Source organism: Nakaseomyces bracarensis, assembly GCF_045282275.1.
Source record: "Nakaseomyces bracarensis strain CBM3 chromosome Unknown Scaff6_1, whole genome shotgun sequence".
Lineage (NCBI taxonomy): Eukaryota > Fungi > Ascomycota > Saccharomycetes > Saccharomycetales > Saccharomycetaceae > Nakaseomyces > Nakaseomyces bracarensis.
This window is the reverse complement of record NW_027263967.1, coordinates 434178-461167: the sequence shown is the minus strand read 5'-3', so window position 1 is coordinate 461167 and position 26990 is coordinate 434178. Positions and strand designations below refer to the sequence as shown.

General features: G+C 36.7%; 10 protein-coding genes across 10 annotated transcripts; 6 read left to right on the top strand and 4 right to left on the bottom strand.

Annotated features, from left to right (window-relative positions):
- Window positions 1-250: 250 nt before the first annotated feature.
- MIX23 (Mix23p) lies at window positions 251-838 on the bottom strand (the record flags this gene model as incomplete). The annotated part of the gene is made up of 1 exon (XM_071051589.1): window positions 251-838. One exon carries the CDS (start codon window positions 836-838, stop codon window positions 251-253), a length of 588 nt encoding a protein of 195 aa, XP_070907618.1.
- Window positions 839-2039: 1201 nt separating this feature from the next.
- MLO1 (Mlo1p) lies at window positions 2040-2363 on the top strand (the record flags this gene model as incomplete). Its single annotated transcript, XM_071051588.1, has 1 exon — window positions 2040-2363. One exon carries the CDS (start codon window positions 2040-2042, stop codon window positions 2361-2363), a length of 324 nt encoding a protein of 107 aa, XP_070907617.1.
- A 1461-nt stretch (window positions 2364-3824) lies between these two features.
- On the bottom strand, window positions 3825-5606 carry GAD1 (glutamate decarboxylase GAD1; the record flags this gene model as incomplete). The annotated part of the gene is made up of 1 exon (XM_071051587.1): window positions 3825-5606. One exon carries the CDS (start codon window positions 5604-5606, stop codon window positions 3825-3827), a length of 1782 nt encoding a protein of 593 aa, XP_070907616.1.
- Window positions 5607-6624: 1018 nt separating this feature from the next.
- Window positions 6625-7863, bottom strand: SPE2 (adenosylmethionine decarboxylase SPE2; the record flags this gene model as incomplete). Its single annotated transcript, XM_071051586.1, has 1 exon — window positions 6625-7863. The coding sequence occupies one exon, from the start codon at window positions 7861-7863 to the stop codon at window positions 6625-6627; it is 1239 nt and encodes a 412-aa protein (XP_070907615.1).
- Window positions 7864-8811: 948 nt separating this feature from the next.
- On the top strand, window positions 8812-10827 carry YPS7 (putative aspartic endopeptidase; the record flags this gene model as incomplete). Its single annotated transcript, XM_071051585.1, has 1 exon — window positions 8812-10827. One exon carries the CDS (start codon window positions 8812-8814, stop codon window positions 10825-10827), a length of 2016 nt encoding a protein of 671 aa, XP_070907614.1.
- A 576-nt stretch (window positions 10828-11403) lies between these two features.
- On the top strand, window positions 11404-12714 carry PAL1 (Pal1p; the record flags this gene model as incomplete). The annotated part of the gene is made up of 1 exon (XM_071051584.1): window positions 11404-12714. The coding sequence occupies one exon, from the start codon at window positions 11404-11406 to the stop codon at window positions 12712-12714; it is 1311 nt and encodes a 436-aa protein (XP_070907613.1).
- A 594-nt stretch (window positions 12715-13308) lies between these two features.
- MRP1 (mitochondrial 37S ribosomal protein mS43) lies at window positions 13309-14268 on the bottom strand (the record flags this gene model as incomplete). The annotated part of the gene is made up of 1 exon (XM_071051583.1): window positions 13309-14268. One exon carries the CDS (start codon window positions 14266-14268, stop codon window positions 13309-13311), a length of 960 nt encoding a protein of 319 aa, XP_070907612.1.
- A 956-nt stretch (window positions 14269-15224) lies between these two features.
- SVF1 (Svf1p) lies at window positions 15225-16517 on the top strand (the record flags this gene model as incomplete). Its single annotated transcript, XM_071051582.1, has 1 exon — window positions 15225-16517. The coding sequence occupies one exon, from the start codon at window positions 15225-15227 to the stop codon at window positions 16515-16517; it is 1293 nt and encodes a 430-aa protein (XP_070907611.1).
- Window positions 16518-20111: 3594 nt separating this feature from the next.
- On the top strand, window positions 20112-21794 carry RNJ42_01416 (sugar porter family MFS transporter; the record flags this gene model as incomplete). Its single annotated transcript, XM_071051581.1, has 1 exon — window positions 20112-21794. The coding sequence occupies one exon, from the start codon at window positions 20112-20114 to the stop codon at window positions 21792-21794; it is 1683 nt and encodes a 560-aa protein (XP_070907610.1).
- A 3225-nt stretch (window positions 21795-25019) lies between these two features.
- RNJ42_01415 (sugar porter family MFS transporter) lies at window positions 25020-26678 on the top strand (the record flags this gene model as incomplete). Its single annotated transcript, XM_071051580.1, has 1 exon — window positions 25020-26678. One exon carries the CDS (start codon window positions 25020-25022, stop codon window positions 26676-26678), a length of 1659 nt encoding a protein of 552 aa, XP_070907609.1.
- Window positions 26679-26990: the final 312 nt, after the last annotated feature.

Sequence of the window (26990 nt, the reverse complement as noted above, 5' to 3'; positions counted from 1 at the left end):
GATAGGACATGAAAGAAGTTCCTTATTGAGAGCGTGTAAATATATAATGCAAATAATAAATAATTCGGGTTTAATTACATGACATTATTTAATACTTCTATATTCTTTTAAAAGGATAATTGATTAAGTCACATATAATTCATTAACACCTTCTATGACTATGACTCAAGAAAACTGATATGGGAAAGAGCTGAATATATTTAGTTTAGAAAGAAAAATGAATGCAATTATTGCTATGTACAGATGCATTTCATATTGAGCCCATTTCCCAAAATTTCTTTATGTAGTCTTCGTTTTGGTCACAGTTGTTCTTTAAGATATGATCTGATGTTCCTCTTAAAATGGACTCGATCCCCTTGTTGTTCGACACCCAGGTGTTGAGGTCATTTAGTTGTCGGTAACGTTGCTCCTGTTGAAACAGGACATCTCTTTGAGAATATGGGTCCAATCTAGTGTCTACGACTTTTGTGCTGACAACGTCTTCACCCTTGGAATCAATCTCTACTTTTAATTTCTCAGCTTGCGATGCACAAAAATCTATAATCTGATCTCGTACTCTCCAATTAGGATAAAGTTCATTTTGAAGGAAAGAATTACACTTCTGTATCTTCGATTTGTCCTGGTGTTCTGTCTGTTTATTGTAGTTGTTTAGTTTCTGTCTTATGATATCATCACTTCCATGTCTCAGCGTCCTCAAAAATGAGTCTATAAGTGTGGGATCGAGACACCTCTGTCTATTCAAAGTAATATTGCGAGTTCGCTGTTGATAGTCAGGGAAATTCAAGTTGCCATCTAATAGATGTTCTGATAACGATACTGTAATCTCATCGCCACTCATATTAAAATAATCTTGTCTTTTTCTAATATATTCTAAACTTGTTTAATCGATATTGAAAAGGGGCAATAAAAAAGAAGATGGCTAAGACCAGGCTGTGTAGTTAGATGTACTATTACCTGTTAGTAATCACTCACCAACTAGTTTTAATTAATTAATCAAGTGGCATATAAATGGGAGTATCGCAACAAACGTTGCATATGTATTAGTTACCCCGCCTATTATACTAAAAAAGTATTAAAATAAAAATATAATTGTTGTTACTCCGATACGGGGAGTCGAACCCCGGTCTCCACGGTGAAAGCGTGATGTGATAGCCGTTACACTATATCGGAATAGTAAACTTGTTAACAAGTTCTATTAATCTCCTGATTATATGGACTTTTGTCATCTCTCTTTTTCCTTTCGCATTATATTTACAGTATGTGGTCTTTTATTATTTCCTGCATGTGAAGAAAATATACTTCAGGACATCGCCCAAAGTTCACCAAGATGAAGATAAGTACAGATTCTATATACGTACATTGGTTGAACCGTTGAACTGTTACTTCTCCAAAACACAATGGTAACCTAAATTTTAACTTTAGTTGGGGGGAGGGAATGATAACATCACACTTAAAACTGCAAGATATCAAGGCGTATTATCAACCCTGAACCCCATTTTTTTTTCTCAATGTTACCATCTATATAAATTATAGATAAAAGAAACAATATGATATCATCACGTGAGCTCAGTATAAATCCGTGTTTTAAGGGAGATTCTGCAAAGTCGAATATACGAACAGAACAAAGAACGATAACTCCAAATTAAGTTATAACACTTCGAAAGATTAACTCCAATAATGTACATTTTGTGTTAGAGATAAAGGTTTGTTGTGTAACTTCTCCAACAAAAAATGGAGGACTCCATACCAAACGCTGAAGTGAGGGAAAAACTAAGCCAAGAAAGGAAATCAGCCGCGCGATAACACCGTCACTTTAGAGAAAGAAGACAAGGAGTATAGCTATAGCATTTGTAGCTATTATATACAGACTAAGAGCGGGGGGCAAAGCCGTGTAGTTAAGATAGAAAGATAGCTATTTTGTGAAAGGCTATAAAACATAATATCCTCGGCAAGAAGGAAGTTTAGTTATTGTTAATTTTATACTCTTTTTTTTTTCTTCATTTCTAAACTATAGTAAGGATTTTTATATTGTTATAGAGATGAGTGGAGTTGTTAGGAGGTTCATCGTTACTAAGTCTAGTGCACGGTATCTCAGTAAGTTCCGTCGGTGGCACGAACTTAACCTTGACGAGCAACATGACTTCATTAACAAATTTGCTGATACTTACAAACAACACTATCCTTCATCGAAGACCAATGTGTCCATCAAGGGACTCATGAACGATATGGAAAAGTACCGTGACTCGCCTAGCGTGTTTGGTATTTTCTATAACAGTATCTGTGACTACATCGACCACGGTCGGGACAACGGCCGGTTTTCGCACAAAAGTTTCCAAAACCTTGTCATACAAAGAAATAAATAAGGGGAAAAAAGAAGAAATAATTGGGTGTATCGTTTTTGTTGTCTTCTTCAGATTAATCGTTATATTATATTATAGTTAAAAGAATACATTTATAGAGCTATAATTAAAAACGTAATAAAAATTAAATAAAAAATATTTCTTGATAATCCTTATCAGTCATAATAAATAACTCACATTATTATTATCATTATAATTCTTTTTTTTTTTTTATTATTATTATTTTATTTTGCAATTTATTCAATTGGTTTGGTACTTCCAATTAGATTAGGAAAGCCAAAGCACCAGCCAAAGCGGCACCAGCAACACCAGCAGCGTAAGCATTTTGAGCTGGCAAGGCATTGGCAGCATTCTTAGAAGAAGAAGTCTTGTTAGAACTGTTTGCAGCAGTAGCGGCACCAACAGCCAAAGCACCTAGGACAACGTTAGAGATCTTCATATTTTTTTTTCTTAAGTGTGTATGTGTGAGTATATATGTGTGAGTTAGTTATATTCCCTCTCTATTGTAAATTAAAGTTGAGAATCGGAAAGTAAACCATGTAAAGACCTGTTATATATATACGTTTTTTTTTTTTGTTCTTTTCTGAAAACAATTACTCATACTTTCTCTGGGGCTGAGGTACAAGCCTGCTTATCTGTTCTTTCAAGAGTTCCAGAACAATAGCCCAAGATACTCATTCCGTAGCTATTATATCACCGTTATAACATGTTAGATATCAGAACTACATGTACATCACCTTGTATACATATCAAAACAATACAACTAAAACGGTAAAAGCACGCTACGTATCTCGTCCGTATCTCTTCAAAAACCCGCGCCCCCTCTTCTTTTCCCTAAATGAGCCCACTTACTAAGACCCGCAGTTTCCTATTCTGGGGGGCTTTGCTAATCTCTCTCCTCATCGATATTTCCTATTTCTCTCCAACGCACCCCGCCCTCGGCATTTAGCGTGTTTCCTTTATCGAAGCAAATAGCTGCTTCTCCGACCTATTCTTTGTCGTAGAACATGTTAAATGACGGTCCTTCTTTTCTGTAATTCTTTCTTTCTTTTTTTTTACTTTCCTTCTATTTTTACTTAATTTACTATTTTCACTATATACAGACTTAGATTTCCGTTTTGGGAAGGTTACAGATATCCCAAAACGGTAACGTAATTAAATGCACAAATATAAGGTAGAAATATAAGGGGGTACTAGAAGACCTCCCGTAGAGAGCGTAATCAAGGGGAAGAAGCTATTATTAGGAGCATAGAACAAACATTCGCTTTTCGGATGCGGGTGTGATCGATGGTGCATTGCCACATAGCAACCGTGTTGACTAATGATGACTAGCTATTTTTAGATATTTTATAGATGTAATTGTTGTGTGTTTTTTATTAGTGGAGGTCATACGTAAAATAAATAAATACTATTTGTAAAAGCTGAATCTTTACAAGTATATATTTTTATAGAATAGGGATGTCTTTAGCAAGTACCTCTGTAGTTTCTGCACAAACGCTGTTTGATGTGTTGCTTCTTCTCTTGCTTCTCTTTCTTGGCGGTTTCGTCTTCCGGTTCGTCTTCTGGTTCATCAGGGGAGGCAATAGTTAGCAGCATCTTGTAGACGTAGTCACGTCTCTTTTCTGCATCAACCTCGTGAGCGATGTCCTTTAGGCCAATGTAACTAGCCTTCAACTTCTTGAGCACACCTTGGATGTCTGCTAGCAACAATTGGGCTAGATCTAAGGTCATCTCGGTTCTAAACACAACTCTTAGCACTTCTTGCTTGTCTGAGTCATCGGTAGAATGTGGTAGTGGATAGTTTGGAATGATCCAGCCACGAGTTCTTAGCATGTGAGAGAGCAGTGCTTGTGGGACCAATGAGAACTCCTTGCGGAATTTGTCAGAGAACTTGAATGCAATTAGAGGTACACCAGGAACGTACTGTTCAGGGTGCTCCCAGTAGGCATTAGAAGCATCTGGAATACTGCCGTCAGAGATCTTCTTATGGATAGAACTGACAACCTCAAAGCTGCCGTCAAAGATTGGACTCTTTAACAAGTGGTGGGCGAAGACTCTTGAGACAAATAGAGCCTTGTTAAATGTGTCATGGAAACCCTTGAAACCTAAAGTACTGAAATTGTAGTACTGGTGTACAACTTGGAAACCTGGTCTGGAGAAATTCAAACCAAATGTCTCTTCAACACCACCTAGATATTTCAATCTGAATCTCAATTCAGGTGCCAATAAGGATTCATCTCTCCATAAAACCCAACCTAGACCAGGGGTGACCAAACCGAACTTGTGACCACTAGTGTTGATACTGACAACACGAGGGTGGTCAAATGCCCAATGTTCGTTACCGTACTCCTTCATTTGTTCGTTTGTGAAAGCAAATGGGACAATGAAACCACCGGAGGCACCATCTACATGAATTGGGATTTCCTTGTTGGCCCAATCTGGGTGCTGTTTCTCAATTTCGGTCAAAACATCAGCTACCTCGGAGACATTCTCCAAATGACCTGTGTAAGTAGTACCCATGATGACAAAACAACCAATGGTATTCTCATCAACAAAGTCCCATAGTAGGTTAGGGTCAAGCATATGCTGACTCTTAGCTGAAACTGGGACTAATCTACATTCAACATCGAAGTAACGAGCAAATTTCTCCAATGCAACTTGACAAGCAGACGACATAATAATGTTAGGCTTAGAAACATCGGTTTTTCCTGCCTCCTTCATTTTACGCTCCCACATCTTCTTCATTGCCAAACCACCCAACATAATGGCCTCACTGGAACCAGTGGTAGCACAACCCATAGGTTCTTCATCCTCGTTAGCCTTCCACATACTAGCAATCATAGAGATACATCTCTGAGTTAGTTCAATTAGTTGTGGGTACTCGTCGTTATCAGCCAAGTTTTTAGTTATGTTCTCAGTCATCAACTTACGAGATTCATGAGTAGTAGTGGTGTTAACAAAACTGGCCAAGTTCAAATGTGGGTTACCATCTAAGGTCAACTCATTGTGGATAAGTTCATATGCCAAAGCAGCAGGAATACCTTGGTCAGGAATGGAGTATCTCATGCTTAGTAAATGAGACTCCTTGTTTTCACTTTGCCCAAGAGACTTAAGCTTGTCACTGTTACGTGCAATCTCTTGCAATTCCTGGGACAACAACTTGAAGTCCTCGAGGCCAGCATCAATATGTTGGTGCTTAACAATGCTAATTGGTTGTCTCTGTTTGTCAGTGTGCTTGTGCAACATTTTTATTCGTTTCCTTATTAGAATAATCCCTGTATTTACTTTTACCACTAATAATAAAAAGTCGATATGTAGTAATCAAGACTAAATAGAATAGGTTAGAAGATCAAGGTCTCAAAAATAAAAAAAATAATATTTCAAGTACTATATATAATTTAATATTTGATCCATGGATTATAAAAGGGGTGTAGATGATATCGCTCCTATTTTAACCTGTACATTTAATTAATTCAACAAAAGCTGGGATATTGGGACGTAATTAAGGGTGTAGTCGACGTATGGTTTTAGTTCGTCAAATTACGCTTATCTAGTTACATTGTATATGAACTAAAAAAAAAGGGAGCAAAATGACGTTCTGGCTCATGAGATCCATTACTACCATATTTATCCCCCTTGTAATGATCAGTTGATCTCATCGCCCTTTTAAATATCCCTCGCCCTTTTAAATACGCTCGCCCTAGCCCATCTCTAGTCTCCCTTTTTCTTCTTCGTAGAAGGGCTAGAACCATCTCCCCCCACAAGCGTACACTCAAGCTACGTACCTAGGCAGAGACAGAGACAGAGGCAGGGACAGGGACTCGGACAGAGACTCGGACAGAGATTCGGATAGAGATTCGGACAGACAACGAACGGTACCGTCTGTTTGGCGGTACTAACTGCGCTCTAACTGCGCTCCGTGTAAGCAGAACGGTGCAGAAGGAAGGACTTTTTTCCTTTGGGAAGAATGTGGGCCTTTTGCTGACTTGGGCGGGCAGCAGAGAGAGAAAAAAAATATGTCTGGATAGAAGGACGGAGTGTATTTAACACTTGTATTACAAGAGATGCATTGAATGCATTAAAGAATATGTCAAATATAGTGAATTAAATTAAATCTATTAACCTGATGCTATGTAATAAAAGTGCAGTTAAGATAAACTAGTAAAAATAGAATTATTTTCTTGCAGTTCAAAAAAAAAAAGAAAAAAAAAGAAAAAAAATTAAAAATAAAAGGGTTTCAAGGTTCACATTTCGAGTTCAAGGACTAATAGTTAGATGTCCTTTCAAATCTGATGTAAAGTAAATGGTAATCGTCTAAGTCATAAATAATTCTGTCCTTCTTGGCGTAGTTTGCGAGCTTTGTCAGCTTCATCAGTTTCTGGAATGAGTCGTTTTCCATCGACTTGGAGAAAAATGTCAGGCAAACGTCCTTAGGTTGAAATACCGAAAGCACGTGGTTTACCACGGAGACGTTGTCCTGCGATTTCGAGGATACTTGTTCTACTGGGACGTTACTCTCGAAAGAGGCATAGGACCAGCCCTTTTCTGGAGTTACGTGCAACGTGTAGTAGTATTGTTCGTCCAAGACAATATTGGACGAGTAACCGCAAGGAGTGAAGGCAAAGGCGTCATGGTGGAAGCTAACATTATTAGAGTTGTTGTATACTTTGTCTAGCTTGGTTGAGTTGGTCATCTTGTATCCTAGCAGGTGGCCTTCATCTTCGCTTGTATTGGTGTCCTCCTGGCTCTCTTGGACGGTTTTGACTTCTCTCTTGCATACAAACTGTTGCGCGCACTTGGGATCCAACCCCGTCATAAGGATCTCCAGTGTCTCGTCCTCATCTTCATCGCTGGCGGAATCTTCTATTTCTTCTATAGCTTTGTTGGTCTCGGTAACGTAAAGGTTCCAATGGTTGCTCTGGTCACTTCTTCCCACTAGGTAGCTGCTACCATGGCAAAAAAACTTGTTCAGGTACTCGATCTCATCGGTCCATCTCTTGTGGATGGAACGCTGTTTCAATGGGAACATGAAGCAGCGTCTCGAGTAGAACACTTTGTAAGGGTGGTATTGACCTTGATCTTTCTCCTGATAAGCTGCGGTGGCACGCATGTCCCATTTCAATTCCTCCTGAACTATTCTGAACAGTTCTTCGAGACAGAACAAAGTGGTGGTGGTACCGCAAGTCTTCAAAGTCAACTTATGATCGCATACAAACAGTGAGGACTCGCTCAGAAGGAACGCGTCCATCTTCTCCGTTGATTTGATTGAGAGAACTTCACACTTCACCAACTTCAAGATCGCTACCCACTTTTCGAACGCGATGTCTCTCAAACTGCAACGGGATACACCGTCTGCACCCTTTGGAACACTCGCAGCACTAGGATAAAACCATATCTCCAACAACTTTTCTGGCCCTTCAAAGGCCTCGCTAGAGTCTAAGGTAGCTGACAATTCATGGTCAATATAAGAGTGATTTGTCAATTCTTGAATAGTCACTGTCATTTCCTTATTGCTGTTGTTTCGTTGTTATTTCAGCTTTCCGTTATTAATATATACTGGGTGGTTATTGTGAAAAAAGAACTATAAATAAAAACGACCCTTTTGTTCTTTCTTCAAATGGTATATCCTGTATGTATTACAATATAGAACGAGAGTGATATATCCTTGCTGTACTGTCTTCTACTACAATCAATTCAATATAAAATAATATAAAGAGCAAACTCATCTCATCATTGTATTTTGACAGAAGCAAAAAAAAAATTTTAATGAAAATGCCGAATGAAAAAATAAAGTACTACGGTAATTTCTAAGTAGAGAAGAACAACATATATACTACGTCCATTAGCTTTCATAGCATAGCACTAATACCATATTATAACATATTGTATTGTAATACACAACATTGTAGCTTACTATATTGTAGCTTACTGTATTGTATAGCAACATTACTATATTGTATTGTTATATAACAATAGCTGGGTAATAGCACAGTAGTGCTATACTATACAATGCTATAATAATACAATACAATACTATAATAATACAATGCTATAATAATACAATACAATACTATAATAATACAATGCTATAATAATACAATACAATACTATAATAATACTATACTATAATAATACTATAATACTATACTATAATAATACTATAATACTATACTGTAATAATACAATTCTGTAACAATTTGCTATTACCCGGACGCATTTACCCGGACGCAGATTTTCCAGTTTTTTGATTTATTTTTTTTTAAAAATGACGTCATTTTTTTAATTCGTAAATTTTTATTTTTTTTTGGCGGCGTTGGGGCATTTTTAAGAGCTTCTTATATAATGTTTGGCTAGTCTTTCGTATGTATCATATGTTAGTTTACAACATCTAACAGATCTAGTTAAGTATCAATACTATAAAATAAAATAAGCAAGAAGTATCCCTATTGTTATGCTACAACATGTTTTAGTGATCGCGGTGTTATTTCTCATATCGGTGGTGCATTCAGCAAGTGATTCGGTACTTGAAGCTACACATAACGGTACAAGTTCTTTGTCGACTCCTTCTAGTTCTAGTTCTAGTTCTAGTTCTAGTTCTAGTTCTAGTTCTAGTTCTAGTTCTAGTTCTAGTTCTAGTTCTAGTTCTAGTTCTAGTTCTAGTCCTACTAGTCCTAGCGTTACAGATATCGTGGCCAGTAATAATATTGTGTCGAGAAGTTTCTCGAACATCCCAAGTAGCAGTGTAGAGGTGAACGCAACGTCTAATGAAGTACTATTAGAAGAATATTTCAGCAATGATATGAAATTTCCAAGTTTGAGAGTTGGTCTATCGGAAGACGGTGAGTACTACGTGAATGCCACGCTGGGGACGCCAGCGCAGAGACAACATTTAAAACTGGGGCTCACGCAACCCTACGTGTGGGTGATATCTGGGGAGCTAGATACGCAGTGTAATAGACTCGAGAGCGGGTGTCTCTCGGGGTCTCTGTACTATCCGAACGAGTCGACCACTTCGCACACTACATCAAACAAGTACCATCTCAACTTCATAGACGGAATCTCCTTGAATGCCACACAGTACATGGACGTACTCAGGATCATGAATGTGTCCTCAGGAACTTATAATCAAAGCACTGACGCCGACGTCACACTAAAAAATAAGACTTTGACGGTGAAAAATCTTTCGTTCTTTAACGCTGAGTACTCCGAGAATTACTCGATGGGGTCACTGGGCTTAGGTGGTACAATGAACTCTGACGCGGAACTCGAAGCCCCTTTCATTAACGACTCTTTCTTCTTCTTAGACGCGTTGAAAGCAGCAAATCTCATTAACGCCAGCTCATACTCTCTATGGTTGGGACACACAGATGGGCCAGATAGCCCCGATCAGACTGCACTCTATGGTGGAGACACAGCTGGTCGTTTAATTTTTGGTGCGGTAGATCCAAATTTGGTCGAAGGCGAATTCAGAAAATTCAATATGATCCCCTTTATCCACCCATCAACAAGCAGTAAGGCATATGGGTACCCGATTATCCCTATGGGACCTATCTATATCTCTTCTAGCTCTGGTAAAAGACTGAACGTGACGACAAATACTTTTAGTTCCCCTGTGCTATTGGACCCCTCTTTCACATTGAGTTATTTACCCACGAAGGCTATCATCCAGATCGCTATACAGATCGCGGCTATTTATGTAGAGTCCTTAGATTTGTGGTTGGCTTCGTGTGATGTGGCTAGTAGTGGTGCTAGTGTCGAGTTCACATTTGAAGATTTGACTATTAATGTACCTCTAAAGGATCTCTTGGCTACAACTTATGATGAGGAGACAAACAGCACTTTACATTTTAGTACCGGCCAAGATGCCTGCGTTTTACAGTTATCACCAAACACTGTGCTGGGCTACAACATTCTTGGTAAGCCATTTTTGAAGAACGCTTATCTCGCTGTTGACCTTGAAGGGAGAGGGGTTGCTTTAGGCCAAGCAAAGGTGTACAGTGGTGATGTCCTGTCAGAGATCAGAAGCCATGAATTTAGCGTTATTACCGTACTTGATGAGTATAACAGAACAAGCCTTACGACATTTTCCACTACGGCGCTAGCGATGACATCTGGTTATATTCCTTACGCAACATGGGAGAACAATACCAGTCTGGACTCAATGGAATTATATCCATCCAGGCTAAGCAGTACTGTTACCACTATTCCGGGACAGATCGCTGGTACAGTATACTCCGGTGGTCTCATCGCCGGAGAAGGTAGATCATTCTACGACACCTCGAGACCCACCACCAGTAAGACTTCATCGACTCAATTCGACAACTTCTCACTCTCTGCATCGATGGCCTGGAATGAAACTTTATCTACGACCTCTGGTAAAAAAAACGTCGCACCACGCCACACAACTCCTGTGTTAATTACTTTATTCGGCACCACTACAGTTTTACTAATCTCATTGATCCTATAAAAATAAAAAAAAAAGACCAACTAGTATTCTTATATTTCTTTTCTATACACAAATATTTTTATTCTTATTCTAATGATTATATAGTTAATACACTTTTGCATATCACATTTTGTAAGTATATTGTAAGTATAACATACCTCTCGAGAGCATAGTGCTGTATTGCCACTATAATATAGAGTGTATAGCCAATATACAGTATATTGATAATACAATATTGCTAATATTGATAATATTGCTAATACAATATAATACAATATAATATAGATGATTACTGATGATCCGGGTAACCCACTGACGCGTCATCAACAAAAAGATTTTTGAAAATCAGACAGGTGAAAAGGAAAATTTTTGAAGCCGACGGGGTTGATCTCTTCTGGTTCAAGCCTTGTTCTTATAAATACACTTGTAGGACTTCCCACTTCCCAGTAATAGCAAGACGATAAACTAAAAGCCATATATTGGAGAGGGTATTCAACAATAACAAGGAAGGCTGATATACAATAATAGGATCCCAGGGGAAAAGAATAGATATAAGAAATTAATATAAAAAAAAATAGGATTTATAAATAACTTGTGATGAGTGGAAGGCCATTTTCTGTGAATAATCCGTTTAGGAATGCATCCAATGACAGTAGTATTCACCAGTACCAAGGTGATCAGCAGTATCAGGACTGGGTGAAAGGGCAGAATTCCCATGACGATGTCCGGTCTGGAGGTAGTGAGTATGGGCGTTATAGTGTTGGGAGTGTGTCTCCACCTCCTGCGCCGGGGAGGACTAATACTAACCCGTTCTTGGATGATGTGGTGTATGATACTCCGAGTGGTAAGCCTCCTGCTGTGAGTGGTGGGAGACGTTTGACGGCTGAGGAGGAGAAGGAGCAGCTGAGACAGAGGTACGCGAGAGAAAGGGAGGCGCCTAAGGTTGAGAGAACGAGAGATCTGCCTCCTGCGTATGAAGATGTGGCTCACCCTCGGAAGGGATACCCGAAGGAGAAGGAGTCTTACAATGGTCATAGCAGCACTACCCACAGGAGCGGTGGGTCACGCCGCGCTGGCTCTGCGGAAGAATACGCTAGAGGTGACCGTTTGCCTCATCGTCACCATAGTCACCGTCGACACCAGGATTCTTCTCCCTCTAGAAAGGAGAAAAGAAAGAGTAAAGTCGTTATGCCAAAGAATGTAGACACCATTGACAAGCTTGATGTCACTGGTTTATTCGGTGGTTCTTTCCACCACGATGGTCCATTTGATGCCGTCACCCCACATAGAAATAAGAATAGCAAAGCTGCACCAGTGCTGGCCTTCCCTGCGGATGGTCCAAATAGTACTATTGGAGGTGTCAGTACTAAGAAATCAGCTATGAATGAAGTTTTCGGTGTTGAAGAAGATGACGATACCGACTTATATAATATACGTGACCGTTCTGTCGGTAGTACAGCCTCCGTTAATACAAAGGATGCAATTAGAGGTAATGTTGGTGAGTTCAAACAAGTGGATGTCAAGAGTAAAACAGATAAGGTTCATGGCCCTACAACATATGGATTAGGCTCTACTACATTCTTAGATGGTGCACCAGCCTCTAAAGCTGCCATTAGAGATGATATCAGAAACCACTCTCAAGGCAATCGTATGGGCGTTCAAAGACATAAATCACTATCTCAACGTCTAGGAATAGCTGGGGAAAACAGCCGTAGTGGAAGCAGAGCAAATGAATTATCAAGAACCAGAAGCGGGCCTACTGAAGATGGACACGATAGATATAGAAGCGAATCTAACCCCGATGATGAGGAAGATGTATACCTAGGCCTACCGCAGTCGAGCTTAAAGAAATCTTCAGGAAGTAAATTTTTGAAGAGGGTGCGTAGTTTGAAGGTTGGAAGAAAATAATAAACAATTTATAGACTTCACTACCTTATTTGATTTTCTTTTTTTTTCTTCAATTCATTTTTTCTAAAACCTAATTATCTTCCAACAAAGACTTTCCATTATTTTTTTTCCTATTTTGTTGCAACTTAATACCGTATTTAGTACCCAGATACTCATAATTCTCAATCATTCTTTGTTTTCTATCTTTATCAATTTTTAAGCGTCAATTCAAACCTATAATGAATAAGACGACGTATTTCACCGAATTATTTTAGTTTCATATTATGTAATAAAATAAAAGTAATTAAGAAAAAATCTATGTTTAAAATATGGAATTAGCAGAAAATGAAAAATCGTAAATCATCATTTACATAAAGTATTGATAGTAATGCTCTTTCAAAAATGTTAATTATTTACATATATGGTATACATATATATATTTACAGGGTAAGAATAAATATACATGAGTTTTAGGAAACAGCTGAATATGAGAATTATAAAAAAAGACTGGATATCACTTCTTTTTCGTATAAAGAACACAGCAATTTTTGTTTATCAGATTGGTTAGATTGGTTAAGAGACTCTGCAATTGAAGGTCGTTCTTATTGTTTTACTTTAGATACTTGAGTCCATAGAACGTGATAGACCAGCTAGTCTAGATTCAACAACTTTCCATTCCGTGGCATTCCATACATTCTCTAGATATTGTTGTTTTCCGAAAACACCGTAATCATGTAACCACGCTTTTGGAGATGCATCAATAGCAAGCAATGGGATATAGGCTAAATCTTCTTCTACAGCTTCCTCTTTTAATCTTCTAATTTCTTTTAATGACTTCTTGAACTCGTCCTCTTCCTCCTTAGCCAACGGTTCTTTGTTGTTGTTCTTAGTTTTGTTCTCGTGCGTCTTCCTCAGATTTGTCACGGCGTTAGCTCTGTTGAAGTTGAAAGGAGTTCCAGCATTGTATGTGTTCAGTACGAAAAGTTTATCGAATTGGATCTTGTTGTCCTTTGAAGAAGAGATCAAATCAATTTCCGATTGTTTGATTTTTCTAGCCACTAGCCATGTAAACCCTTCCCCTGAGATAGCCATCGCGGAGTTCAGCAGTAGAGTTTTGAATTCAGCGATGGAGCCAAACGAACTCTCTAGGAGCTGATGCAGCTCTAAATTCCCTGTAATCTTTGGTTGATTTGTAATTTCGGTAGCAATTTCCGGTGTCGCCAGCAACGACTCTCTTCCAAGCGGCGTCTCTGGGACAACACCATTCTTATCACCATGTAAAGATTGTAGCGCAAATTCGAGGTTATATAAGAGACTTGCGTAGTTGGTAACATGACGTTTTATGTATGACCTCGAGTCCTCGTATATTATATTTTCCAGAGTAGTCTCCTGTGTTCCCTGGGTGTACTTATTCAACTGGGACGCATAGTACTGAGCTCTGTCGAACCATGCATTCTGTAACCCCTTAGCAGAGAAAACACCCGCCAAAGGCGTATTTTCACCATTGATGTGGTGCAGTTGCGGCCGCTGGTACCATCTCCGCGCAATAACCCTCCTAGCAGACACCCTAAACATTTTGCTAATCTTTTGTCCACGCGACGCTTTGAATACTTATGAAGTTATCCTTACTATTGACCATATAGTTCCTCAATACCTCTTCATCAGCATGCTCGAACAGAGAGTGCCATATTTTTTTTTCACTCCTCCCGACTTCAAAAGAGAGTCCCTTCAGGGAATCTGTCAACCTTCCCGTGCATAGTTATCACTCACATGTACGTACCGTCTACAAGAATATCCAATTCGAAACCCATCAGCGGACTTTCAAAAAATTAAAAATTATATTTTTCATTACCCTGTTAAAAAAAGAAAGAAAGCAAAAAGTCTCGAGGAACTATATTTGCTGCATAGAAGGGGATCACTTTTGTTTTTGTAGCACAGAAAGATAAGTACAACGTTTATTTGTACGTACAATTCAGTGTTAGAAAAAAGGAAGTTCTTTTATTTTTTTTGTTCAACATAAAGAATTTTTCTTCTCGAAAGAAATTTTGATGTGGAAAAAAAAAAAAACATCAACAAGGCATCGATACCATCAACCAAAGAAGCTGAAAAAAAAAAATTTTTCATTAATGAATAACAAAATAAAGATAAAGTCTTGTACGTTAGTTTCTGTGTAAATTGCTTTTTTTTTATATTGTTGAATAAGGGTCCTGGACACATTGTACAAGGATTATATACAAAGTAAGGTAAAATCAATAAAACAAGAAGGATAAATGAATATTGGAAAGCTAGGGTAGGGGGGGAAGGAAGAGGAAGGACGAGAGAGAGAGGGGGGCGATGTATTGAGTAGGGAAAATTAAATAAATAAAAAATAAATACTTCCTCATCGATTTATTTATTTTAAGCTATTAAAATAGAGAGCTTTCTTTTTTTATATAACATTAATAGACTATATATTTGAATACTCTTAAGTAGAAAAATAACCCAAGAAAAAATAAAACAAGTGAAAAAAAAAAAAATATAAATACTAGATCATGTTGAGGTGGATTCAAGGTGGTATATCAGCTGTTACTGGTATTGCGGAGCCAGAGTATGGTAAGGAGTATATACATAGTGTTACGGAGCGTGTTGAAGGGAAGCAGCCATTTAGGGAGACCACTCGTGAGGATTTCTTTTGGCAACATCCTGATCACACCAATGTTGAGACGGTTACGTTTTATTTCAGTAATTTGAAGACTGGTGTGCTAGGTTTTGCCCAGATCATCCACTCTAACATCATTGGTTTGCACACTGCAGCCCAGTTTACTTTCAGAATCTTCGATTCTCGTAATCCAGAGAATTTGAACTTATGGACGTCCACCAAGCTGGAGAACTTCCGCATCGAGGATGCCAACTTCTATGCTGACAACCTCTCCGTTGAGTTGAGTGAAGATAATACACAGTACCATTTGGTTTCTAATGTCAATGAACAATCTATTGTAGACCTGACTATTACTAGACTGACACCAGGTGCCAAGTTGGGTGATGATCCAGCTACCTATTACGGTGATAACCTAGAGCAACCTTGGGGTGCCATGAAACATGTTTTCTGGCCAAGAAACTCATGTGTTGGTGAGATCAAGCTAAAAGTACCAAAGAAGAAGACCGAAGGTGATGAAACTAAGGAAAATGAAGAAGAAGAAGATGTTGAAGCCGAAGAATTCGAGGAAAGAACCCTGGATTTCAATACAAAGGACCATTGCTACTGTATGTTTGTTATGGCCTTCCAAGGTATGAAGCCACATCATGCGGCCAAAGCTTGGAATTTCGTTTGTTTCCATTCTGAAAAAAACACTTTTGTTCTTATGGAGTACATCACACCAAAATCCTACTCCAATACAAAGGTCTCCGTAGGTATCATTACTAGTGATAAAGACATTCTTGGTGTCACCTACGATAACAACACATTACACATGAACCAAGAAGTTGACTCAGTTGGCTGGAACGTTCCAAAATACATCAGAGTTGAATTGAACGGTGTAAAATCTGATTTAAAAGATGAAGAGGTTTCCGAGGGCAAAGAAGAGCACAAAATTAAGGCCATGATTGAAGGTCCTTTGGAAAACAGGATAGAAAGAATTGACGTCATGGGAGAAGTTCCAAATTTTGTGAAGAACATTGTTTCTGGAGTTGCAGGAACCAAGCCTTTCATTTACCAATATGCCGATTCTGACAATTTCACACTCCAATTGGAAGAGGAGGAGAAAAGTAAAGGTCTAGCATGGGTTGAAGTGACTTTCATTTCTGAATCTGATGTTGTTACTGAAGAGTCCTATAACGAAGAGTAACTACTATAAATCTCTTTATTATAGTACATTTCTTACAATACTAAAGAAAAATATTTATTTTAATGTTTTTGTTTGTGAACTTGTTTGTTGTTTTATTAATTGCATTCCGCCATTTATCATTGGTATCATATACATCCACAATACCCATTAATACTACTATGATCTCTTTGAATCATGTAATATAATTTTTTTCAATAAACTAAAAAAAAAGGTGGAAGTATTTTCATATCAGCACAAAACTTTACATCTATTCTCATTTTTTTTCGTTAGAAAAAATCTTCTGTATTTTAGAAAACAAGAAGAAAATGATATTATATATAAGTTCAATAATTTTTAATCTTAATTGTCCATTCTTAAAAGTTTTTAACTCGAAAGGTTTATAATAATTTCAATAATGCTGTAATTAGAGATTTTTGATACTATAAAGAAACATGTATCTTTGTACGAACCTTTTTAATGTTTTGTTGACAGAATCGTGGTTACTGTCATTTCAAGCTAGGATAAAAACAAGAAACTAAAATATGACAGGTAATCAACAATATTCATTAACGTATTCGTTCAAATCTCGCGTCCCTGTTTGTTTATTTACAATATTTTCAGGTACCTTTTTGAAAGCATCTGTGCCTACAAATACAAACCGGTGTTTTCTACGCCCACTTCTATCAGAACTGTCCACATTACTACATCAATTTTTATTAGGTAGGCGCTAAAAATAAAGCGGAAGCGGTGAATAGGAGAGAGTAAAAAAAATAATTATCGCATTGGAGATTTACATCAATTTTGGCCCTCTTACCCCACGATTATATCTAGCGGAACCGTTCAATATTTTGACCCATTTCTAAACTAAAAGAAAAAAAGCCAGCATAGTCGAATAGAGTTAGCGAGATTTATTCTAAAAATGACGTACCTTTTGATACAAATCTACACTATAAGTTCCAACAATACACCACAATAAATTAATTCTTATCAGTTCTGTAATTTAAAAGGAAAGGAGAGCTATACTGAACGAGGATATAATTATTCGGACTTAATTAGGAATGCAAAAAAACGGAAATACCCATAACAGTACTATCCGGCACCCATAAATAAGCTCTTTAACTACACTTTATTAACAAGAAAGGGTCTCAAATGCTTCGAAATTAAAAATAATAAAAAAATAGCGCTTCAAAAAAAAAAAAAGATCCTTATCTTTCATATAGTTGTTGAGAATGAGATGTGAACTCATCTCCCGAGTCCACTAGAATTAGAATTATAGGAGATAAGCTTTTCTCATCTACCCCTCTGTTTATAATTCCTTTTCTTAAGTTAACACATTGACAAATATTGTATTATGAAGTTAAATTTCACAGATTAATTTTTTTTGCTAACGGTATTTTTTTTAAACTTCCTTTAATGATATCATAGTAAAAAACAAAACCCAGTTATTAACGCTTTAACATCGGTGGGGGAGTCATGATTATTACATTATCTTGAAGTTAGTACAAATATTATAGTTCTTATTTTATTTTTTTTTATTTTTACTTTCTTATTTTCGCATAAAAGCAATTAAAATAGTGTCTTGAGATAATTTCTTTTACCATCAAACCATGAATAGATTACATCATATTTCTCGATAAGCAACTCCCAAATACCGAATAGGGCCAAAAAATCTGTATTTCGCTCTGATTTACTCTTTTTTAACTTCCCATTCAATTGATATTACAAAGCACAATTGAATATTTTGACCCTCCCTACTCTCTATTATCGTTACTTTTTTTTTAGTATTATTATTCTTTTAATTGCTTTTAGTTGTAAGAAAAAGAAAGAAAATTGAAACTCAAGAAATACGCAGATCTCCGGAATTGTGGTGTGGTGTATGGAATTATCGAACGGTGTTCAACCACTAGGAAGTGTGGTAAGACATAAAAAAAATTCGCAGTGGAGGGCAAGTACAAAGTGTGGGATTTCAAAATACCTATTTTTAAATTTTCAAAGTGCTTTGGTTTGTTTTTTTCCATATAGAGTTAGAGTGCAAAAAAGCGTTCTTAAAACGAATGACGTCATGGTGTTGATAATAATCTTGCATTATTGTTGTTTCTGTGTTTTCTTCTTCTTTTGTTTACCCTTATTTATAACTTAACCTCCCTACTATTTCTCCCGTAGTATAGTGAGCTGTAATAGCCCTTCTTCGGCGCATCGCAAACACATTTTCCGTAGCACGTTGTTCTTAGAGTATGTATCGGAATGGCCTTCCCGTAAGACAAACTCTGTTAGAAATATAAACAAGCAAAAAAAAAAATACGGTGCTCCGTACGGTTCTAAGTACCATGGACTTTATAGCCAGTGTTCTTTTTTATCGTTTTTTTTCTTTTTTCAACCGTAGTTGCCCCCCCTCTTTTATATTTACTGCATTCGTACGCAGCTTTCTTAGAAAGTTAGAGGTTAGAGATAGATAAAAAGCATCCATTTCTGTTCTGCGTTAACATATTTCTCTTCCCTTTAAAAAAAAAAATTGAGTCCTACGCCCGTTAGCAATTCAAGACAAAGTTCTCACAACGGTACTGTCTGGGAAGAACCGTGGAAGTAACGATGAAAGTTACCCATATTGCTATGAATACAGCGTAGCAAAGTACATCGACATGGGTTTAACGGGAACGGATGATATGGATGTGAAATAGGGTACCGGAACGTTAGATACAGAAAAAAGACCCTTTTTTTAATTTCCATGCTTATCCTGCGTTTCTATGTGTGTGATGTTCGAGGGTCGGATATAACAAAGAAACAAACAAAAAAGAAAGAAAGAGCAGAGAGATCACAGAGAAAGAGCGGTATGAGGCACAGAAAACACCGCATCGACAAAAGTCTAAACCCAACTATAAAATCTTATTAATGCAAGAGAATACAGTAAGGGAATTATAGAGGAAGACACATAAATCGAAGATCTCCGTTAAGGAAGAAAGAAAAAAAAAAAGAAATTATCAAAAAAAGAAAGAAATCTCCGTTGTGCTGGATGATTTTAGGGCGTTGGATAGATTTGCTAATGAATACTCGGAGTGCCGGACATCTCTCGATTATAATGCTATTAAATCCAGAAATGAAATGAGATAGAGCCAACGAAGTAGTATTAAGAACTAAACCGTGAGTAATTGAGATTGAAGATAGAGCTAAACAACAATAAAGAATAAAAAGAAATCCCTTTTTTTTTTTTAAAATTAAATCGTTGTTTCTTTTTTTGGGTTAAAAAATCGTTTATACATCGTAATACCAAATAAGGCTCTTTTTAATTTCAATCAGTTATTTCTTTTTGTTTAACTGCATGATAGGACAATTAATAGAAAATAAAGGAAGGTAAAGCAATGAATGAAGAAAGGAAGGAAGGAAAATAAAAAAGGAAGGATATAGTAACAGGGTCAAACCCCAAATTAATAAAAAAAAAAAGCAGAAGGGAAAGAAAAAATAATAAAATACAACAACAGAAAATAATATATAAGAAACCAATTATCCCCCATCCACATTTAATTTTCTCTTTTTCCCCATAATTAATTTTTTTTACTATCTAGTACTCAGTGAAAACCAAACAACTAAAACAATAATAATTATAACCAAAATACAAATATGAGTTCTTCATTAAAGGATTCGTCTATCGGTTCTAATAATCAACAATCTAACTATGATGCTTCTTCTAGCAATAGAAAAGCAGAACATGAAAAGGATCCAGATTTTCTGGAGCAACATGCCCGTATCGAAAACCCAAATGGTAAGAGAGCTTACGTCGCTGTTTCCATCTCTTGTGCTTTAGTCGCTTTCGGTGGTTTCATTTTCGGTTGGGATACTGGTACCATTTCTGGTTTCGTTAACCAAACTGATTTCATCAGAAGATTGGGTCAAGTCAATTCACAAGGTGTTCCATATTTATCAAAGGCCAGAACTGGTTTAATCGTTGCTATTTTCAACATCGGTTGTGCCATTGGTGGTGTTGTCCTATCTAAAATCGGTGATACTAGAGGTCGTAAAGTCGGTCTAGTCACTGTTGTTATCATTTACATTGTCGGTATCGTGATTCAAATTGCCACTATTAACAAGTGGTACCAATACTTCATTGGTAGAATTATCTCTGGTCTTGGTGTTGGTGGTATCTCTGTTTTATCGCCAACTTTGATTTCTGAGGTTGCTCCTAAGGAGTTGAGAGGTTCTTTGGTCTCTCTATACCAAATTATGATCACATTGGGTATTTTCTTAGGTTACTGTACTAACTACGGTACTAAGAACTACCATAACTCTGTCCAATGGAGAGTTCCATTAGGTCTATGTTTCGCTTGGGCTTTGCTTATGATCGGTGGTATGTCTTACGTCCCAGAATCTCCACGTTACTTGATTGAAGCTGGTAAGGATGAAGAAGCCAAGAAGTCTTTGTGTGCTGCCAACAAACTACCTGCTGACCACCCATTCATTGACCAAGAATTTACAATTCTAAAGGCCAAGGTTGAAGAAGCTAATGCTGCTGGTACCGCTTCTTGGAGTGAACTTATTACTGGTAAGCCAGCTATGTTCAGACGTACAATTATGGGTATTATGATTCAATCTTTGCAACAATTGACTGGTGACAACTACTTCTTCTACTATGGTACAACCGTCTTCAAGGCTGTTGGTTTGGAAGACTCTTTCCAAACATCCATCGTTTTCGGTGTTGTTAACTTCTTCTCTACCTGTTGTGCCTTGTTCACTGTTGATCGTTTCGGTCGTCGTAACTGTCTATTGTGGGGTGCTGTAGGTATGGTCTGTTGTTATGTCGTCTACGCCTCTGTCGGTGTTACCAGATTATGGCCAAATGGTCAAGGTAACGGTTCCTCTAAGGGTGCTGGTAACTGTATGATTGTTTTCTCATGTTTCTACATTTTCTGTTTCGCTACTACCTGGGCTCCAATCGCTTACGTTATCATCTCTGAATCTTTCCCATTGAGAATTAAGACCAAGGCTATGTCTATTGCCTCTGCTTCTAACTGGATCTGGGGTTTCTTGATCGCGTTCTTCACTCCATTCATCACTGGTGCCATTAACTTCTACTACGGTTACGTTTTCATGGGCTGTATGGTATTTGCATACTTCTATGTCTTCTTCTTTGTTAACGAAACTAGAGGTCTAACTTTGGAAGAAGTCGATGAAATGTACTCCGAAGGTGTTTTGCCATGGAAATCAAGTCAATGGGTTCCAGCTTCTGAAAGAGATGCTGACTACGATGTTGATGCTTTGATGCATGATGACACTCCATGGTGGAAGAGAGTCGTCGGTAGAAACTGAATTCAAACAAACACAAAAACACATTAATCCCTGGTGGATTCAATAAAATAATCCATTATATTTTTTTTTTTCATTTCTCCACATCGATTTTTTTTTAAATCAGCACATTTGAGATAAACAAGATAACAATTTTTTAAACTGTACACTATTTTCTTTTTTGTTTAACTCAATCAAAATTTCATGCATTACGAATAAAAACAACTAGCAAAAACTTTCATGGAATAGTTGACCAGCGCATTTTTTATCACAACGTTCATATTCATTAGCTTAAACATGCTACATCCTAAATTCATAGATTTGTGTTCATGAACATCATTATATAGCTGACGTTTACTAGTTTAATATTTTTTTCAATTTAAGATTTCTCATTTTTTTCCCAAACCAAATATTTTAACTATCATATTTTATTTACCTTAGAAAGTCTTTTAAATAACATTATCTCTTCTATAAAAATAATTAATTAATTAAATTTCATCGAAGAGATTTTCCCTACTCTTATTTATACATTTACAATTGTTCTTCATCAGTTCTCTCGAATAAATATGCCTCCCCCTTTTATGTTCAAGAGTTGTAAAGTAGCTGTCAAATGTGTTTGCAACAGGATTTTCGTTGAATTAAAGCTCCGGGTTGTAAAAAGCAAATGATCAGGACGCATCACTGCAACGGAAGTCAGGCAACACTATCAGAGTTTATCACAGAACACGTTAATCACGTTTATATCGTTACAATATTTAGGTACCTTTTACCATGCAGACCAATAGTGGGTGAATTCATTCGATACTTCCTAGAATTTATTAATTAATGACTCATAGTCAGAAAGTAGAAGCATATTTTTATATGATTGCGAAGGCTTCCGTGGTACATGCTTGATGGAGACATAAGGATGATATCATTATTATATCACATACAGCAGCATACACTCGTGCTACAATCATTTGAATTTTTATGTAGGTAATTGAGTGTTCGATATTCGTTTGTTAGTAGGCTAGTATGTTTTGTATAAGATTGGAGTTATTCATAATGCTATAAGTGACAATATCTTTCAGTTCCATTAGATAGGTTATCTCACCACTCCATATGAATCTATGTATCTCCCCCACCCTCTTCTTTTAGATAATTTAGTCTTTTCTTATTAACTTGGTTCCTTAGTGATATAATAATCTCTAGTTTTACATGGATGAAAATATTAACTACGTACTCCCCTACACCAAAAATAAACAATAAGAAAGCTGAAGATTGGCTTTTATACAAGCCGTTGCCTTATACTACAGAAACAGATTCCTGTTTCGCATAGATATGATGTTTTTCAATTGTTTTAGTATTATGCAACGCCCCAATTCAGGGGTTAATCTGATGATTAGACACCATATCTGGAATACGGGAATTGCAAAAAATATTCTTTTTTGCGAGCCTGAATCAAGTGTTAGTCTCTTAGATATGCAGTTATTATAGGAAAATAACAGTTTTGATATTGGAATTGAATTACTACAAAAAAATTTACTACATTATATTTTTGGAGTAGACCTACAGTATTGCCGTTATGTGGATGATTCAATAAAGGTGTAAGTTAGATCAGATATATGTTTCCAAAGAGAAATTACTTAAAATAATGTTGTATTGCTTCCTCCACAAAATATCTTTTTTATTTGCTTCTTATTTTTATTTTAATGCTCTAAACAATGGAACAATATAGAATATAGTCGCAAAATATATCCTCATTCATGGCATATTACCTCAAAGTCAAATATAATGTTAACTACGATTTTTAGTTTGTGAATGCCAAGGATTTATTTCTGAAAATGAGGGTGGGGGGAGACAATGTACCAGGAACTTATTTAGCTGAAATAAACTTTATGACTTCCTAATCCATCCACAATATTTTTCCGATTCAAGGGGTTCTCAATCTATCTAATCAAGTAAACTAGTAGATTTTGAAATTCTTTTATCAGCCGTGATTTTCCGGCTTCTTATCTGCTGTGAAATAGCTATTTGTCTAATTGATAAGAAGATACATCCAGAAGAACTCTACAACATTTCGTTAAGCAATCGCCCCTCACCCCATAAGAAATTGATAATGTTTTTTTGAGTAAATTCTACACATCAAATACGCACTCAATTACCTTAATGTTCATTATATTTGTTATAAAATTGTTCTCCATTGTTATTCTTGTTTCCAAAATTAGAATTACGATATTTTTACAAATTAACTTATAGAAGCCATTTATACCGGAAAAAAAGTGGAGAACATCTCAACTTTCTTTTCCAAGTGTTATCATTATAGAAACTTCTCATCATTACTGTACTGCTTACCACTCTGTAAACATACTAATGACTCCAGGGAGTATGTGGGTGGGTGCTTTGAATTCAAAGTAGAACAAAGCAAACGAGTCAAATGAGAGTCCTTAAATGCGGGGTGTTCTCTTTCGGAAAATTACAATTGTTACTAATTTTTCAATGCGGTTATAAAACGCTTTTCTTTTTCCACCAATTTTTCCGATATTCGATGATTGTTTTTTTTTTTGACACATTTACACTCTCCTTAAATTTAAGATCAATTCTTCATAAACGCTACTAGTCCTAAATTTTCCGATGAGTATTCCCGATTGGACGTCATTCTAGCTCTCTTTTGTGCTGTTAACTAGGATTTTTTTTTTTTCTCTTCGATAATCAACTTTCCTCTACTATGTTTGAGGTAGAAAACACTACCTAGACTAAGGAAAGAGTTTCAATTTACAGCAACTATTTCAACTAAAACATGAGAAGAAGGCCATCACCCCTTTCAAAATTTCTAGAAAATCAGACCCACTTTGTAATTTGCATGTCTTTACAAGGAAGCACAAATAACTAAAAGAAAAACTATTTCCTAGAGTTATCTGATATAGCACTATATCTAGTTAAAATAACGAATATTGAATTCATGACGTCATAAATCCGTAACTCTGCATGAAAGGAAGGTAGTCTTTAGAGAAACAAACTAAAACTGAGAAATAAACATATAAAAGGGCTAGCAATTTGCATAATTCTTCTAATATGTTTTCGATTTCTAAACTATATCTTATAAACTAATATAATAAAAAACCAAAAACTATTAACTGTTATCGAAGGGTTAATTGTCCTACAAATAACAAATACCTAGAATTAATTAGAAGGTGAATATAATAAAAAATTCTGTTCCAAATCTAATAAAATCCTTTTTGTCAGTGTTTTAAAATATAATTTGTAAATATGTCTGCCGAGGAATCACACTCTGTCTTATCTGTTAGTAACAGTAAGAACGAGAGAGATGGTGAATTTAAGGATTATGCTGAAGAGCACAATGAACATGGTCCTGGTGTTGAGATACCAAAAAAACCCTTTTCTTCTTACATAGCCATCTCTATCTTCTGTCTTTTCATTGCTTTCGGCGGTTTCGTCTTTGGTTGGGATACTGGTACCATTTCCGGTTTTGTTAACCAAACTGATTTCATCAGAAGACTTGGTTCCACTCGTTCTGATGGTACTCACTATTTATCCGAAGTTAGAATGGGTTTGATCGTTGCAATTTTCAATATTGGCTGTGCTATTGGTGGTGTTATCTTATCTAAAGCTGGTGACATGTATGGTCGTAAGATCGGTCTTATCATTGTTGTTGTGATTTACATAGTTGGTATCGTTATTCAAATCGCCACGATTAACAAGTGGTACCAATACTTCATTGGTAGAATTATCTCTGGTCTTGGTGTTGGTGGTATTGCTGTTCTATCGCCAATGCTTATTTCTGAGGTTTCACCTAAACATATGAGAGGTGCCTTAGTGTCATGTTATCAATTGATGATCACATGTGGTATCTTTTTGGGATACTGTACCAACTATGGTACTAAAGCCTATTCCAACTCTGTCCAATGGAGAGTTCCATTAGGTCTATGTTTTGCCTGGGCCTTGTTTATGATTGGTGGTATGACCTTTGTACCTGAATCACCTAGATTCTTAGTTGAAGTTGGTAGGATTGAAGAGGCAAGAAGGTCAATTGCCATTTCCAATAAAGTTACTGCAGATGATCCAGGTGTTACAGGAGAAGTTGAACTTTTAGAATCCGCTGTTGCAGCTGAGCGGTTAGCAGGTAATGCTTCCTGGGGTGAATTGTTCTCAACAAAGACTAAGGTTTTCCAACGTTTGATTATGGGTGCTATGATCCAAGCTTTGCAGCAATTGACTGGTGATAACTACTTCTTCTACTACGGTACTACTATTTTCCAATCTGTCGGTATGACAGACTCGTTCGAGACTTCTATTGTCTTAGGTGTAGTGAATTTTGCTTCCACCTTCGTTGCTTTATACGTTGTTGACCGTTTTGGTCGCCGTAAATGTTTATTATGGGGTGCCGCTTCGATGACAGCTTGTATGGTTGTATTTGCATCTGTCGGCGTTACAAGACTATGGCCACATGGTAAGGGTAATGGATCATCAAAGGGTGCAGGTAACTGTATGATTGTGTTCACTTGTCTATATATTTTCTGTTTTGCTACTACTTGGGCTCCAATTCCATATGTTCTCAATTCCGAGACTTTCCCATTGAGAGTGAAGGCCAAGTGTATGGCTATTGCTCAAGCATCTAATTGGATCTGGGGTTTCTTGATCGCGTTCTTCACTCCATTTATCACTGGTGCCATTAACTTCTACTACGGTTATGTTTTCATGGGCTGTCTATGCTTCTCATACTTCTATGTGTTTTTCTTTGTTCCTGAGACGAAGGGGTTGACTTTGGAAGAAGTTAACACTATGTGGGAAGAAGGTGTTTTGCCATGGAAATCACCAAACTGGGTTCCTCCATCTAAGAGAGATGCTTCATACGACGCAGATGCTATGATGCACGATGACAAACCATGGTACAAGAGACTTGTTTGATAACATAATTCCATGTCTTTAATGAATATGAAAATTGAGAGCTCCTAATATTTTCAACTTTTAATAGACTGTCAATATCAGCAATTGGATATTGTTCTAGTCTTAGAAATAATACGAATTTTTATATCTCCTGTTATAGCTAATGACCTAAAATAATTAAATTTAATAAAATAAATATCTCAATAATACGTAATGAATTTTCAGTAAACTTACTATAATTAATAGTTACAATTGCGATCGTTAAAGATTCTGAACCAACATGTAACATCTCTACTCCAGTTCTTTTGTCAAAATGGTTCAGTCAAAAATGAA